Genomic DNA, 17075 nt, shown 5'->3' on the forward strand with positions numbered 1-17075 from the left:
GCCTATCCAGCAACATTAAAGATGTTCTGGCCGCACGAGAGACTCCTGCTGACCTACATGAACTCATTCATCTTGCCACTCGCATTGACATGCGTTCTTCCGGATGGCATCTGGAGCTTCGCCTGGATATGGACTTTGTTCGCACGAAGCGTTTTTTCTCCCCGGCTCCTCTCTCCTCTGGTCCTCTGCAATCTGTTCCTGTGCTTCCCGCCGCGGAGGCTATGCAAGTTGACCGGTCTCGCTTGACACCTCAAGAGAGGACACGATGCCGTATGGAGAACCTCTGCCTGTACTGTGCTAGTACCGAACACTTCCTAAGAGATTGTCCTATCCGTCCTCCCCGCCAGGAAAGACGTACGCTGACTCCGCACAAAGGTGAGACAGTCCTTGATGTCTACTCTGCTTCTCCACGTCTTACTGTGCCTGTGCGGATGTCTGCCTCTGCCTTCTCCTTCTCTACAGTGGCCTTCTTGGATTCCGGATCTGCAGGAAAATTTTTTTTGGCCTCTCTCATCAACAGGTTCTACGTTCCTGTGACCAGTCTCGCCAGACCCCTCTACATCTATTGTTTTTACAATAAAAGATTGGACTGTCTCGTTCGTTTCCACACAGAACCCCTCCTAATTTGCATCGGACCTCATCACGGAAAAATTGAATTTTTTTTCCTCAGGTTCTTTGGCCCCAAGAAGAGGGGGAGACCTAAGGGGGGGGGTACTGTTACGCCTAGCGCTCCGGGTCCCCGCTCCTCCCCGGAGCGCGTACGGCGTCTCTCTCTCCGCAGCGCCCCGGTCGGTCCCGCTGACCGGGAGCGCTGCCCTGTCATGGCCGTTGGGGATGCGATTCGCACAGCGGGACGCGCCCGCTCGCGAATCGCATCCCAGGTCACTTACCCGTTCCCGTCTCCTGCTGTCATGTGCTGGCGCGCGCGGCTCCGCTCTCTAGGGCGCGCGCGCGCCAGCTCCCTGAGATTTAAAGGGCCAGTGCACCAATGATTGGTGCCTGGCCCAATTAGCTTATTGTGTTCACCTGTGCACTTCCCTATATCTAGTCTCCTCCCTTGCACTCCCTTGCCGGATCTTGTTGCCTTAGTGCCTAGTGAAAGCGTTCCCTAGTCTGTTCCTAGTCCATGTTCCTGACCTCCTGCCGTTGCCCCTGACTACGATCCTTGCCGCCTGCCCCCGACCTTCTGCTACGTCCGACCTTGCTTCTGCCTACTCCATTGTACCGCGCCTATCTTCAGCATCTTCAGCAGCCAGAGAGGTAAGCCGTTGCTAGTGGATACGACCTGGTCACTACCGCCGCAGCAAGACCATCCCGCTTTGCGGCAGGCTCTGGTGAAAACCTGTAGTGGCTTAGAACCGGTCCACTAGCGCGGTCCACGCCATCCCTCTCTGGCACAGGGGATCCACTACCTGCCAGCCGGCATCGTGACAATATATGGTGTAAACTGGGGGATATATGGTGTATACTGGGAGATATATGGTGTAAACTGGAGGATATTTGGTGTAAACTGGAGGATATATGGTGTAAACTGGAGGATATATGGTGTAAACTGGGGGATATATGGTGTAAACTGGGGGATATATGGAGTATACTGGAGGATATATGGTGTATATACTAGTATGGCCCTGGGGTTGATTACAGAGTCCTCCTATATTTATGTCTCCCCCGCCTATAGTGATATCTCCCCCGCCTATAGTGATGTCTCCCCCGCCTATATTGATGTCTCCCTCACCTTTAGTGATGTCTCCCCCGCCTACAGTGATGTCTCCCCGCCTAAAGTGATGTCTACCCCACCTATAGTGATGTCTCCCCCGCCTATAGTGATGTCTCCCCCACCTATAGTGATGTCTCTCCCCGCCTACAGTGATGTCTCCCCCCTCCTACAGTGATGTCTCCCCGCCTATAGTGATGTCTCCCCCACCTACAGTGATGTCTCCCCTCCTATAGTGATGTCTCCCCGCCTATAGTGATGTCTCCCCTGCCTATAGTGATGTCTCCCCCGCCTATAGTGATGTCTCCCCCGCCTATAGTGATGTCTCCCCCTCCTATAGTGATGTCTCCCCGCCTATAGTGATGTCTCCCCCGCCTATAGTGATGTCTCCCCCGCCTATAGTGATGTCTCCCCTGCCTATAGTGATGTCTCCCCTGCCTATAGTGATGTCTCCCCCGCCTATAGTGATGTCTCCCCCGCCTATAGTGATGTCTCCCCCCTCCTATAGTGATGTCTCCCCCCTCCTATAGTGATGTCTCCCCCCGCCTATAGTGATGTCTCCCCCTGCATATAGTGATGTCTCCCCCCCCCTATAGTGATGTCTCTCCCCGCCTACAGTGATGTCTCCCCCCGCCTACAGTGATGTCTCCCCATTGTCTCTTACCTTCACACTCTCCTCCGTTGGTGGGATTCCCGTGGTAGCCGGGCATGCAGGCCTCACAATGTTTCCCTGTGGTCAGGTTCTTACACTGTTCACACACGTTGTTGTTGATGCAGGTACTGTGCCCGTTACATTGGCACGCTGCAATCGAGAAGACAAAGACATAGAGCGCTATGGTATATAGCATATATAGTATATATAGTAGTAAAGTATATATATATATATATATATATATATACACACACACTAATATAACACACAGCATACACTACAGAATAGATTCATAGTATAATAATAATATTATCATGTATATTGTATACAATATAGTTATGCATATATAGAGTACATTATATGGCTTTCTAGCTGTTACAAAACTACAACTCCCATCATGCCCTGACAGCCTTTGGCTGTCAGGGCATGATGGGGGTTGTAGTTTTGCAATTGCTGTAGTGTCCCAGGCTGGGAAACACTGTTATACGATATTTTGAGGATAATGCAGACAATAGTAGTGGGGGGACCTGATGCATTTCGGCTAGAAACCTAGAAACACGTCGGGCTTTCTGTAGATAATGTGTAACAAACAAGCGGCATTATAACCCCTATCGGCTCATCACATCCGCTAGTAACATCCCGAGGAGACGGGATTCTGCTGAATAATAACACACAGGGATGAAGGATGTTGTTTTTCTGCAGGTACATTGATAAGCGGCAATAATGGTCTAGCCCTGGAGATAAGCAGCTGATGAACCTGAGCGGGTGACTACACTGCCGGTGAGACGATGCAGAGAATGGAAGGTAATCAGCCCGTGAATAACACTGCCAGTTCTACACTCTCTACGAGCGACACAGCAGTATTAATTTTCTATGGGAACATGTTAAGAAGCGGAAAAAAGATAAGATGTAGGTCAGGCCGCCCTAGAAATAGGAAGACTATGGGGGAAACCAGAAATAGTATAACAAATGAGGAGATAGAGACGTGGCGCATATAGCAGACGTGGGAAAATGGCCGCCGATCGTAATGAAGGTGGACGGGGACACGGTGACGTTGTATTCGTGGCGTTATGAAGAGCTACAAAAACTTTATAATGGTGTTCCCATTAGCAAAGCCCAAGGTAGACAGATAACAAAACTTCAGCAGTCACTAAGAAGACCAGATAAGAGATGACCACTGAGGAGATCAGATAAGAGATGACCACTGAGGAGATCAGTTAAGAGATGACCACTGAGGAGATCAGTTCAGAGATGACAACTGAGGAGACCAGATAAGAGATGACCACTGAGGAGACCAAATAAGAGATGACCACTGAGGAGACTAGATAAGAGATGACCACTGAGGAGATCAGATAAGAGATGACCACTGAGGAGATCAGTTAAGAGATGACCACTGAGGAGATCAGTTAAGAGATGACCACTGAGGAGACCAGATATGAGATGACCACTGAGGAGATCAGATAAGAGATGAAAACTGAGAAGATCAGATAAGGGATGACAACAGAGACCAGATAAGAGATGACCACTGAGGAGATCGGATAAGAGATGACCACTGAGGAGACCGGATAAGAGATGACAAGTGAGATCAGAAAAAAGATGACCACAGGGGAGACCAGATAATGGATGACCACTGAGGAGACCAGATAAAAGATGACCACTGAGGAGATCAGATAAGATATGACCATTGAGGAGACCAGATAAGATATGACCATTGAGGAGACCAGATAAGATATGACTACTGAGGAAACCAGATAAGAGATGATAACTGAGAAGATCAGATAATATATGACCACTAGGGAGACCAGATAATGGATGACCACTGAGGAGACCAGATAAGAGATGATGACTGAGGAGACCAGATAAGGGATGACCACTGAGGAGATCAGATAAGAGATGAATGCTGAAGAGACTATATAAGAGATGACCACTGAGGAGACCAGAAAACAGATGACCTATGAGGAGACCAGATAAGGGATGACCAATGAGGGGACCAGATAAGAGATGACCCCTGAGGAGACTAGATAAGACATGACCACTGATGAAACCAGATAAGGGATGACCACTGAGGAGACCAGATAAGAGATGACCGCTGAGGAGATCAGATAAGAGATGACCATTGAGGAGACCAGATAAGAGATGACCATTGAGGAGACCAGAGAAGGGATGACCACTGAGGAGACCAGATATGGCATGGCCACTAAGAAGACCATATTAGGAATGATCACTGAGGATATCAGATAATAGATGAACACTAAGGACACCAGATAATAGCTGACAACTGAGGAGACCAGATAACAGATGACCAATAAATAGATGGTAAATAGGGGATGACCAATGAGGAGACCAGATAAGGGATGACCAATGAGGGGACCAGATAAGGGATGACCACTGAGGAGATCAGATAAGAGATGACCACTGAGGAGACCAGATAAGAGATGACCACTGAGAAGACCAGATAAGAGATGACCACTGAGGAGATCAGATAAGAGATGACCATTGAGGAGACCAGATAAGAGATGACCATTGAGGAGACCAGATAAGATATGACTACTGAGGAGACCAGATAAGAGATGATAACTGAGAAGATCAGATAAGAGATGACCACTAGGGAGACCAGATAATGGATGACCACTGAGGAGACCAGATAAGAGATGACCGCTGAGGAGACCAGATAAGAGATGACCACTGAGGAGACCAGATAAGAGATGACCAATGAGGAGACCAGATAAGGAATGACCCCTGAGGAGACCAGATAAGAGATGACTGCTGAGGAGACCAGATAAGAGATGACCACTGAGGAGACCAAATAAAAGATCACCACTGAGGAGACCAGATAAGAGATGACCACTGAGGAGACCAGATAAGAGACGACCCCTGAGGAAACCAGATAAGACATGGCCACTGAGGAGAACAGATAAGAGATGACCACTGAGGAGACCACATAAGAGATGACTGCTGAGGAGACCAGATAAGAGATGACTGCTGAGGAGACCAGATAAGAGATGACCACTGAGGAGACCAGATAAGAGATGACCACTGAGGAGACCAGATAAGAGATGACCACTGAGGAGACCAGATAAGAGATGACCACTGAGGAGACCAGATAAAGGATAACCACTGAGGAGACCAGATATGACAGGGCCACTAAGAAGGCCATATTAGGGATGACCACTGAGGAGGATATCAGATAAGAGATGACCACTGAGGAGACCAGATAGGAGATGACCACTGTGGAGACCAGATAAGAGATGTCCACTGAGGAGAACATATAAAGGATGGCCATTGAGGAGACAAGATATGACATGGCCACTAAGAAGACCATATTAGGGATGACCACTGAGACCAGATAAGAAATGACCACTGAGGAGAACAGATAAGAGATGATCACTGAGGAGACCAGATAAGAGATGACCACTGAGGAGACCAGATAAGAAATGACCACTGAGGAGAACAGATAAGAGATGATCACTGAGGAGACCAGATAAGAGATGACCACTGAGGAGACCAGATAAGAGATGACCACTGAGGAGACCAGATAAGAGATGATCACTGAGGAGACCAGATAAGAGATGACCACTGAGGAGACCAGATAAGAGATGACCACTGAGGAGACCAGATAAGAGATGACCACTGAGGAGATCAGATCAGGGATGACCACAAAAGACACCAAACAATAGATACCCATTGTGGAGACCAGATAAGAGATGACCACTGAGGAGACCAGATAAGAGATGACCACTGAGGAGATCAGATAAGAGATGACCACTGAGGAGACCAGATAAGAGATGACCACTGAGGAGACCAGATAAGAGATGACCACTGAGGAGATCAGATAAGAGATGACCATTGAAGAGACCAGATAAGAGATGACCATTGAGGAGACCCGATAAGATATGACTACTGAGGAGACCAGATAAGAGATGATAACTGAGAAGATCAGATAAGAGATGACCACTAGGGAGACCAGATAATGGATGACCACTGAGGAGACCAGATAAGAGATGACCGCTGAGGAGACCAGATAAGAGATGACCACTGAGGAGACCAAATAAGAGATGACCACTGAGGAGACCAGATAAGAGATGACCAATGAGGAGACCAGATAAGGAATGACCCCTGAGGAGACCAGATAAGAGATGACTGCTGAGGAGACCAGATAAGAGATGACCACTGAGGAGACCAAATAAAAGATCACCACTGAGGAGACCAGATAAGAAATGACCACTGAGGAGACCAGATAAGAGACGACCCCTGAGGAAACCAGATAAGACATGGCCACTGAGGAGAACAGATAAGAGATGACCACTGAGGAGACCAGATAAGAGATGACTGCTGAGGAGACCAGATAAGAGATGACCACTGAGGAGACCAGATAAGAGATGACCACTGAGGAGACCAGATAAGAGATGACCACTGAGGAGACCAGATAAGAGATGACCACTGAGGAGACCAGATAAAGGATAACCACTGAGGAGACCAGATATGACAGGGCCACTAAGAAGGCCATATTAGGGATGACCACTGAGGAGGATATCAGATAAGAGATGACCGCTGAGGAGACCAGATGGGAGATGACCACTGAGGAGACCAGATAAGAGATGTCCACTGAGGAGAACATATAAAGGATGGCCACTGAGGAGACAAGATATGACATGGCCACTAAGAAGACCATATTAGGGATGACCACTGAGACCAGATAAGAAATGACCACTGAGGAGAACAGATAAGAGATGACCACTGAGGAGACCAGATAAGAGATGATCACTGAGGAGATCAGATAAGAAATGACCACTGAGGAGACCAGATAAGAGATGATCACTGAGGAGACCAGATAAGAGATGACCACTGAGGAGACCAGATAAGAGATGACCACTGAGGAGACCAGATAAGAGATGACCACTGAGGAGACCAGATAAGAGATGACCACTGAGGAGACCAGATAAGAGATGACCACTGAGGAGACCAGATAAGAGATGACCACTGAGGAGACCAGATAAGAGATGACCACTGAGAACAGATAAGAGATGACCACTGAGGAGATCAGATCAGGGATGACCACAAAAGACACCAAACAATAGATACCCATTGTGGAGACCAGATAAGAGATGACTGTAAAAAAACACCAGAATAACAACTGAGGAGACCAGATGAGGGATGAAGACACTGCTGGAGGATGAACACTGAGGTAGATGAGGAATTCTCTGGGCCATGTGCTCAATCTTGTAGAATGTATAAAAGGTCACTGTATATATCACTGCATATATCACTATAGATATCACTGTATATATCACTGTATATATCACTATAGATATCACTGTATATATCACTATAGATATCACTATAGATATCACTGTATATATCACTGTAGATATCACTGTATATATCACTGTAGATATCACTGTATATATCACTGTATATATCACTGTAGATATCACTGTAGATATCACTGTATATAACACTGTATATATCACTGTATATATCACTGTAGATATCACTGTATATATCACTGTATATATCACTGTATATATCACTGTAGATATCACTGTATATATCACTGTATATATCACTGTAGATATCACTGTAGATATCACTGTATATATCACTATAGATATCACTGTATATATCGCTGTATATATCACTGTAGATATCACTGTATATATCACTATAGATATCACTGTAGATATCACTGTATATATCGCTGTATATATCACTGTAGATATCACTGTATATATCACTATAGATATCACTGTAGATATCACTGTATATATCACTATAGATATCACTGTAGATATCACTGTATATATCACTGTAGATATCACTGTATATATCACTGTAGATATCACTGTATATATCGCTGTATATATCGCTGTATATATCGCTGTATATATCGCTGTAGATATCGCTGTATATATCGCTGTATATATCGCTGTATATATCACTGTATATAACACTGTATATATCACTGTAGATATCACTGTAGATATCACTGTAGATATCACTGTAGATATCACTGTATATATCACTGTAGATATCACTGTATATATCACTGTATATATCACTGTATATAACACTGTAGATATCACTGTATATATCACTGTAGATATCACTGTATATATCACTGTATATATCACTGTATATATCGCTGTAGATATCACTGTATATATCACTGTATATATCACTATAGATATCACTGTATATATCACTGTATATATCACTATAGATATCACTGTAGATATCACTGTATATATCACTATAGATATCACTGTATATATCACTGTAGATATCACTGTATACATCACTGTAGATATCACTGTATATATCACTGTATATATCACTATAGATATCACTGTAGATATCACTGTAGATATCACTGTAGATATCACTGTAGATATCACTGTATATATCGCTGTATATATCACTGTATATAACACTGTATATATCACTGTAGATATCACTGTATATATCACTGTATATATCACTGTAGATATCGCTGTATATATCACTGTAGATATCACTGTATATATCACTGTAGATATCACTGTATATATCACTGTAGATATCACTGTATATATCACTGTAGATATCACTGTATATATCGCTGTATATATCGCTGTATATATCGCTGTAGATATCACTGTATATATCGCTGTATATATCGCTGTATATATCACTGTATATAACACTGTATATATCACTGTAGATATCACTGTAGATATCACTGTATATATCACTGTATATATCACTGTAGATATCACTGTAGATATCACTGTAGATATCACTGTAGATATCACTGTAGATATCACTGTATATATCACTGTAGATATCACTGTATATATCACTGTATATATCACTGTATATATCGCTGTAGATATCACTGTATATATCACTGTATATATCACTATAGATATCACTGTATATATCACTGTATATATCACTATAGATATCACTGTAGATATCACTGTATATATCACTGTAGATATCACTGTATATATCACTGTATATATCACTATAGATATCACTGTATATATCACTGTAGATATCACTGTAGAAATCACTGTATACATCACTGTAGATATCACTGTATATATCACTGTATATATCGCTGTATATATCACTGTATATATCACTGTATATAACACTGTATACATCACTGTAGATATCACTGTATATATCACTGTATACATCACTGTAGATATCACTGTAGATATCACTGTATATATCACTGTAGATATCACTGTAGATATCACTGTATATATCACTGTAGATATCACTGTAGATATCACTGTATATATCACTGTAGATATCACTGTATATATCACTGTAGATATCACTGTAGATATCACTGTATATATCACTGTAGATATCACTGTATATATCACTGTAGATATCACTGTATATATCACTGTAGATATCACTGTATATATCACTGTAGATATCACTGTATATATCACTGTAGATATCACTGTATATATCACTGTAGATATCACTGTATATATCACTGTATATATCACTGTAGATATCACTGTATATATCACTGTAGATATCACTGTAGATATCACTGTATATATCACTGTAGATATCACTGTAGATATCACTGTATATATCACTGTAGATATCACTGTATATATCACTGTAGATATCACTGTAGATATCACTGTATATATCACTGTATATATCACTGTAGATATCACTGTATATATCACAGTAGATATCACTGTAGATATCACTGTAGATATCACTGTATATATCCCTGTATATATCACTGTATATATCACTGTATATATCACTATAGATATCACTGTAGATATCACTGTATACATCACTGTAGATATCACTGTATATATCACTGTAGATATCACTGTATATATCACTGTAGATATCACTGTAGATATCACTGTATATATCACTGTAGATATCACTGTATACATCACTGTAGATATCACTGTATACATCACTGTAGATATCACTGTATATATCACTGTAGATATCACTGTATATATCGCTGTAGATATCACTGTATATATCACTGTAGATATCACTGTATATATCACTATAGATATCACTGTAGATATCACTGTAGATATCACTGTATATATCACTGTAGATATCACTGTATACATCACTGTAGATATCACTGTAGATATCACTGTATATATCACTATAGATATCACTGTAGATATCACTGTAGATATCACTGTATATATCACTGTAGATATCACTGTATATATCACTGTAGATATCACTGTATATATCACTATAGATATCACTGTAGATATCACTGTAGATATCACTGTATATATCACTGTAGATATCACTGTATATATCACTGTAGATATCACTGTATATATCACTGTAGATATCACTGTAGATATCACTGTAGATATCACTGTATATATCACTGTAGATATCACTGTATATATCACTGTAGATATCACTGTATATATCACTGTAGATATCACTGTATATATCACTGTATATATCACTGTATATATCACTGTATATATCACTGTATATATCACTGTATACATGACTGTATATATCACTGTATATATCACTGTATACATGACTGTATATATCACTGTATATATCACTGTATACATGACTGTATATATCACTGTATATATCACTGTATATATCACTGTATACATGACTGTATATATCACTGTATATATCACTGTATACATGACTGTATATATCACTGTATATATCACTGTATATATCACTGTATACATGACTGTATATATCACTGTATATATCACTGTATACATCACTGTATATATCACTGTATATATCACTGTATACATGACTGTATACATCACTGTATACATCACTGTAGATATCACTGTATATATCACTGTAGATATCACTGTATATATCACTGTAGATATCACTGTAGATATCACTGTATATATCACTGTAGATATCACTGTATACATCACTGTAGATATCACTGTATACATCACTGTAGATATCACTGTATATATCACTGTAGATATCACTGTATATATCGCTGTAGATATCACTGTATATATCACTGTAGATATCACTGTATATATCACTATAGATATCACTGTAGATATCACTGTAGATATCACTGTATATATCACTGTATATATCACTGTATATATCACTGTAGATATCACTGTATATATCACTGTATATATCGCTGTATATATCACTGTATATAACACTGTATATATCACTGTAGATATCACTGTATATATCACTGTATATATCACTGTAGATATCGCTGTATATATCACTGTAGATATCACTGTATATATCACTGTAGATATCACTGTATATATCACTGTAGATATCACTGTATATATCACTGTAGATATCACTGTATATATCGCTGTATATATCGCTGTAGATATCGCTGTATATATCGCTGTATATATCGCTGTATATATCGCTGTATATAACACTGTATATATCACTGTAGATATCACTGTAGATATCACTGTATATATCACTGTAGATATCACTGTATATATCACTGTATATATCACTGTATATATCACTATAGATATCACTGTAGATATCACTGTATACATCACTGTAGATATCACTGTATATATCACTGTAGATATCACTGTATATATCACTGTAGATATCACTGTAGATATCACTGTATATATCACTGTAGATATCACTGTATACATCACTGTAGATATCACTGTATACATCACTGTAGATATCACTGTATATATCACTGTAGATATCACTGTATATATCGCTGTAGATATCACTGTATATATCACTGTAGATATCACTGTATATATCACTATAGATATCACTGTAGATATCACTGTAGATATCACTGTATATATCACTGTAGATATCACTGTATACATCACTGTAGATATCACTGTAGATATCACTGTATATATCACTATAGATATCACTGTATATATCACTGTAGATATCACTGTATATATCACTGTAGATATCACTGTATATATCACTATAGATATCACTGTAGATATCACTGTAGATATCACTGTATATATCACTGTAGATATCACTGTATATATCACTGTAGATATCACTGTATATATCACTGTAGATATCACTGTAGATATCACTGTATATATCACTGTATATATCACTGTAGATATCACTGTATACATCACTGTAGATATCACTGTAGATATCACTGTAGATATCACTGTATATATCACTATAGATATCACTGTAGATATCACTGTATATATCACTATAGATATCACTGTATATATCACTGTAGATATCACTGTATACATCACTGTAGATATCACTGTAGATATCACTGTAGATATCACTGTATATATCACTATAGATATCACTGTAGATATCACTGTATATATCACTGTAGATATCACTGTATATATCACTGTAGATATCACTGTATATATCACTATAGGTATCACTGTAGATATCACTGTAGATATCACTGTATATATCACTGTAGATATCACTGTATATATCACTGTAGATATCACTGTATATATCACTGTAGATATCACTGTATATATCACTGTAGATATCACTGTAGATATCACTGTATATATCACTGTATATATCACTGTATACATGACTGTATACATGACTGTATATATCACTGTATATATAACTGTATATATCACTGTATACATGACTGTATATATCACTGTATATATCACTGTATACATGACTGTATATATCACTGTATATATCACTGTATATATCACTGTATACATGACTGTATATATCACTGTATATATCACTGTATACATGACTGTATATATCACTGTATATATCACTGTATATATCACTGTATACATGACTGTATATATCACTGTATATATAATATCACTGTATACATGACTGTATATATCACTGTATATATCACTGTATACATGACTGTATATATCACTGTATATATCACTGTATACATGACTGTATACATCACACATCAGACTTCTCCCCCTTCTCACCTGGACAGTGGATAAATGACCACTCGAAGTTTTTGTCCCGTGGGCACAGGCCGGAGTCCAGGACCATCTCACTGGACTGTTTACCCTGAGATTTCATGGGGCCCCTGGAGGAACCTTCTATACAGCTGCCCTTCCCGGTGTTACTGGGATCATTGCACCAACCACAACCCGGGTGCTCCAAGCACTGAGAGCAGGTGCGGAACCCCGAGCAATTCTGAGCTGTAGATAGAGGAAAAAATATCAGTAACCATGGAAACAAGTGAATATTATACCGCATAATACAGCTCTGGAAAACTATAATAGATATATACAGTATTTCTCCATAGGATGCAGTGATATAGTAGTTATATTCTTGTATATAGGAGGCAGTATTATAGGAGTTATATTCTTGTATATAGGAGCAGTATCATAGTAGTTATATTCTTGTATATAGGAGGCAGTATTAAAGTAGTTATATTCTTGTATATAGGAGCAGCATTATAGTAGATGTATTCTTGTATATAGGGGCAGTATTATAGTAGTTATATTCTTGTATATAGGAGCAGTATTATAGTAGTTATATTCTTGTATATAGGAGCAGTATTATAGTAGTTATATTCTTGTATATAGGAGCAGTATTATAGTAGTTATATTCTTGTATATAGGAGGCAGTATTATAGTAGTTATATTCTTGTATATAGGAGCAGTATTATAGTAGTTATATTCTTGTATATAGGAGCAGTATTATAGTAGTTATATTCTTGTATATAGGAGCAGTATTATAGTAGTTATATTCTTGTATATAGGAGCAGTATTATAGTAGTTATATTCCTGTATATAGGAGCAGTATTATAGTAGTTATATTCTTGTATATAGGAGACAGTATTATAGTAGTTATATTCTTGTATATAGGAGCAGTATTATAGTAGTTATATTCTTGTATACAGGAGCAGTATTATAGTAGTTATATTCTTGTATATAGGAGCAGTATTATAGTAGTTATATTCTTGTATATAGGAGCAGTATTATAGTAGTTATATTCTTCTATATAGGAGCAGTATTATAGTAGTTATATTCTTGTATATAGGAGCAGTATTATAGTAGATGTATTCTTGTATATAGGGGCAATATTATAGTAGCTATTTTCTTGTATATAGGGGCAGTATTATAGTAGTTATATTCTTGTATATAGGAGCAGTATTATAGTAGTTATATTCTTGTATACAGTAGCAGTATTATAGTAGTTATATTCTTGTATATAGGGGGCAGTATTATAGTAGTTATATTCTTGTATATAGGAGCAGTATTATAGTAGTTATATTCTTGTATATAGGAGCAGTATTATAGTAGTTATATTCTTGTATATAGGAGCAGTATTATAGTAGTTATATTCTTGTATATAGGAGCAGTATTATATTAGATGTATTCTTGTATATAGGGGCAGTATTATAGTAGTTATATTCTTGTATATAGGAGCAGTATTATAGTAGTTATATTCTTGTATATAGGAGCAGTATTATAGTAGATGTATTCTTGTATATAGGGGCAGTATTATAGTAGTTATATTCTTGTATACAGGAGCAGTATTATAGTAGTTATATTCTTGTATATAGGGGCAGTATTATAGTAGTTATATTCTTGTATATAGGGGCAGTATTATAGTAGTTATATTCTTGTATATAGGCACAGTATTATAGTAGTTATATTCTTGTATATAGGAGCAGTATTATAGTAGTTATATTCTTGTATATAGGAGGCAGTATTATAGTAGATGTATTCTTGTATATAGGGGCAGTATTATAGTAGTTATATTGTTTCTTATATAAGGCAGTATTATAGTAGATATATTCTTGTATATAGGAGCAGTATTATAGTAGTTATATTCTTGTATATAGGAAGTAGTATTATAGTAGATATATTCTTGTATATAGGGGCAGTATTATAGTAGTTATATTCTTGTATGTAGGAGGCAGTATTATAGTAGATATATTCTTGTATATAGGAGCAGTATTATAGTAGTTATATTCTTGTATATAGGGGCAGTATTATAGTAGTTATATTCTTGTATATAGGAGCAGTATTATAGTAGTTATATTCTTGTATATAGGAGCAGTATTATAGTAGTTATATTCTTGTATATAGGAGCAGTATTATAGTAGTTATATTCTTATATATAGAAGCAGTATTATAGTAATTTTATTCCTGTACATAGAGGGCGGTATTATAGGCATATTATTACTATAGTTGCAGTGGTGGTGTGGCAGAGCACTGTCTATGATGAACATTCTATCTCAGGGTTAATAAACTTACGGCAAGGTCACAGCGACTTCACGGCGGTGTGAGAACAGATTGTGCGTTCCTTCTCTATGTAACTCAACCTGCTCCTAAAACATTAGGTGTTTTATAGGTCCAATATTACGGTTATGATTGTTGAATCAGTGCATCGCTCGCCCTTCCTCCCCCTCGCTGGAATGTGACAATGGCGCGGACCACAGCACCAAGGTCTGCCGGGCCGAACGCCTTTAATTTTACAATGCACATAATTACTGCCCATAAAAGCCGGTAAATCTCAATGCCGCATATAATATTGAATTCTCCGGTGGGGACGGCGGAGTGCCGCGTAATCTCATTACTCTCCGCCGCGCTCTCTCTCAATTTTTGTTCCTCTGTCCTTAAACTTATGGAAATTATTTTTTTGTGTCCGGACAATAGGAGGAGAAAAAAAAGAAAGAAAGAAAAGTACGACGCTGGAACGTGTGGCGTCTATGCAAAGACGATCGGATAGACGGCAAATTCTATTAGGTTTATATTAGGTTTATTTAATAAAAATATATATTTTATAGGACGGAGTGAATTAATCGTGGTGTGTCCGCATGGCGGCGGCCTCGCATTGTTGCGTATGTATTCAGCGATTATAACGGAAGGAGCTGGCTATTAACCTGCGCACGACCAGGCCGCCTCGGGATAAGTCGGGGTTATCTAGAAGTTCTCGTCTTCTCTGAGCGCCTGTCCTCAGGTCTGCGCAAAATCATCACCCTACACGGCAGCCCCCTCCCCCACCGCCGCCGTCCTCTACTTCAACCGCTCTACATAAAGCAGATTATACGTCTTTTTCATTTGCTTCTAATTTCATTTATTTCCTGCCACCAAATGTCAGCCCCGCACTTGCCAGCAGACAGTTTGTTCCCAGTTGTTTGCAGTCTCTTTTATATCAATTTCCCATCTGTCTCCAATCACTTCAGTCATGAGAGCGATGGGACCGGCGGTGGATACGTCCAGTAGTGACTAATGTAGGGGCTGGCGCTCACCACTTACGGACCATCTCAGACCTTCAGCGCCGCGCCAGAGGTCAGGGACCGGGCCGCGCTGCCTCATCTATAAGTGGTGGAGGAGTACGGGTACTACAGTCTGCAATGCATTTTATTCTCCAGTCACATCCCGCGCTGCCTCATCTATACGTGGTGGAGGAATATGGGTACTACAGTCTGCAATGTATTTTATTCTCCAGTCACATCCAGAGCAGCATTTGAAATTTTACTTTTGCATTGCATTTTTATACTCTAATCACCTCTAGAGCTGCATTTAAAATGTTACTTCTGCATTGGTTCTTATACTCCAGTCACATCCACAATTTTACTTTTGCATTGTATATCCTACTCCAGCCACATCCAAAGCTGCATTTTCAATTTTAGTTTCTCATTGTATTTTATACTCTAGTCGTCATTAAAGCTGCATTCACAATTGTCATTTTGTATTGTATTTTATACTC

General features: G+C 39.2%; 1 protein-coding gene across 2 annotated transcripts in view; it reads right to left on the bottom strand.

The window, feature by feature from the left end:
• Positions 1-17075, bottom strand: part of ATRNL1 (attractin like 1) — a 638934-nt gene that overhangs the window by 390129 nt on the left and 231730 nt on the right. For both annotated transcript variants that reach the window (XM_056531006.1, XM_056531007.1), the window contains exons 18-19: positions 13328-13546; positions 2379-2516 (exon numbers count right to left, since the gene is read on the bottom strand). In XM_056531006.1, the coding sequence (XP_056386981.1) occupies positions 2379-2516; positions 13328-13546 (357 nt within the window). The remainder of the gene's footprint in view (positions 1-2378; positions 2517-13327; positions 13547-17075) is intronic.

This window comes from Hyla sarda, chromosome 7, assembly GCF_029499605.1.
Source record: "Hyla sarda isolate aHylSar1 chromosome 7, aHylSar1.hap1, whole genome shotgun sequence".
Classification (NCBI taxonomy): domain Eukaryota; kingdom Metazoa; phylum Chordata; class Amphibia; order Anura; family Hylidae; genus Hyla; species Hyla sarda.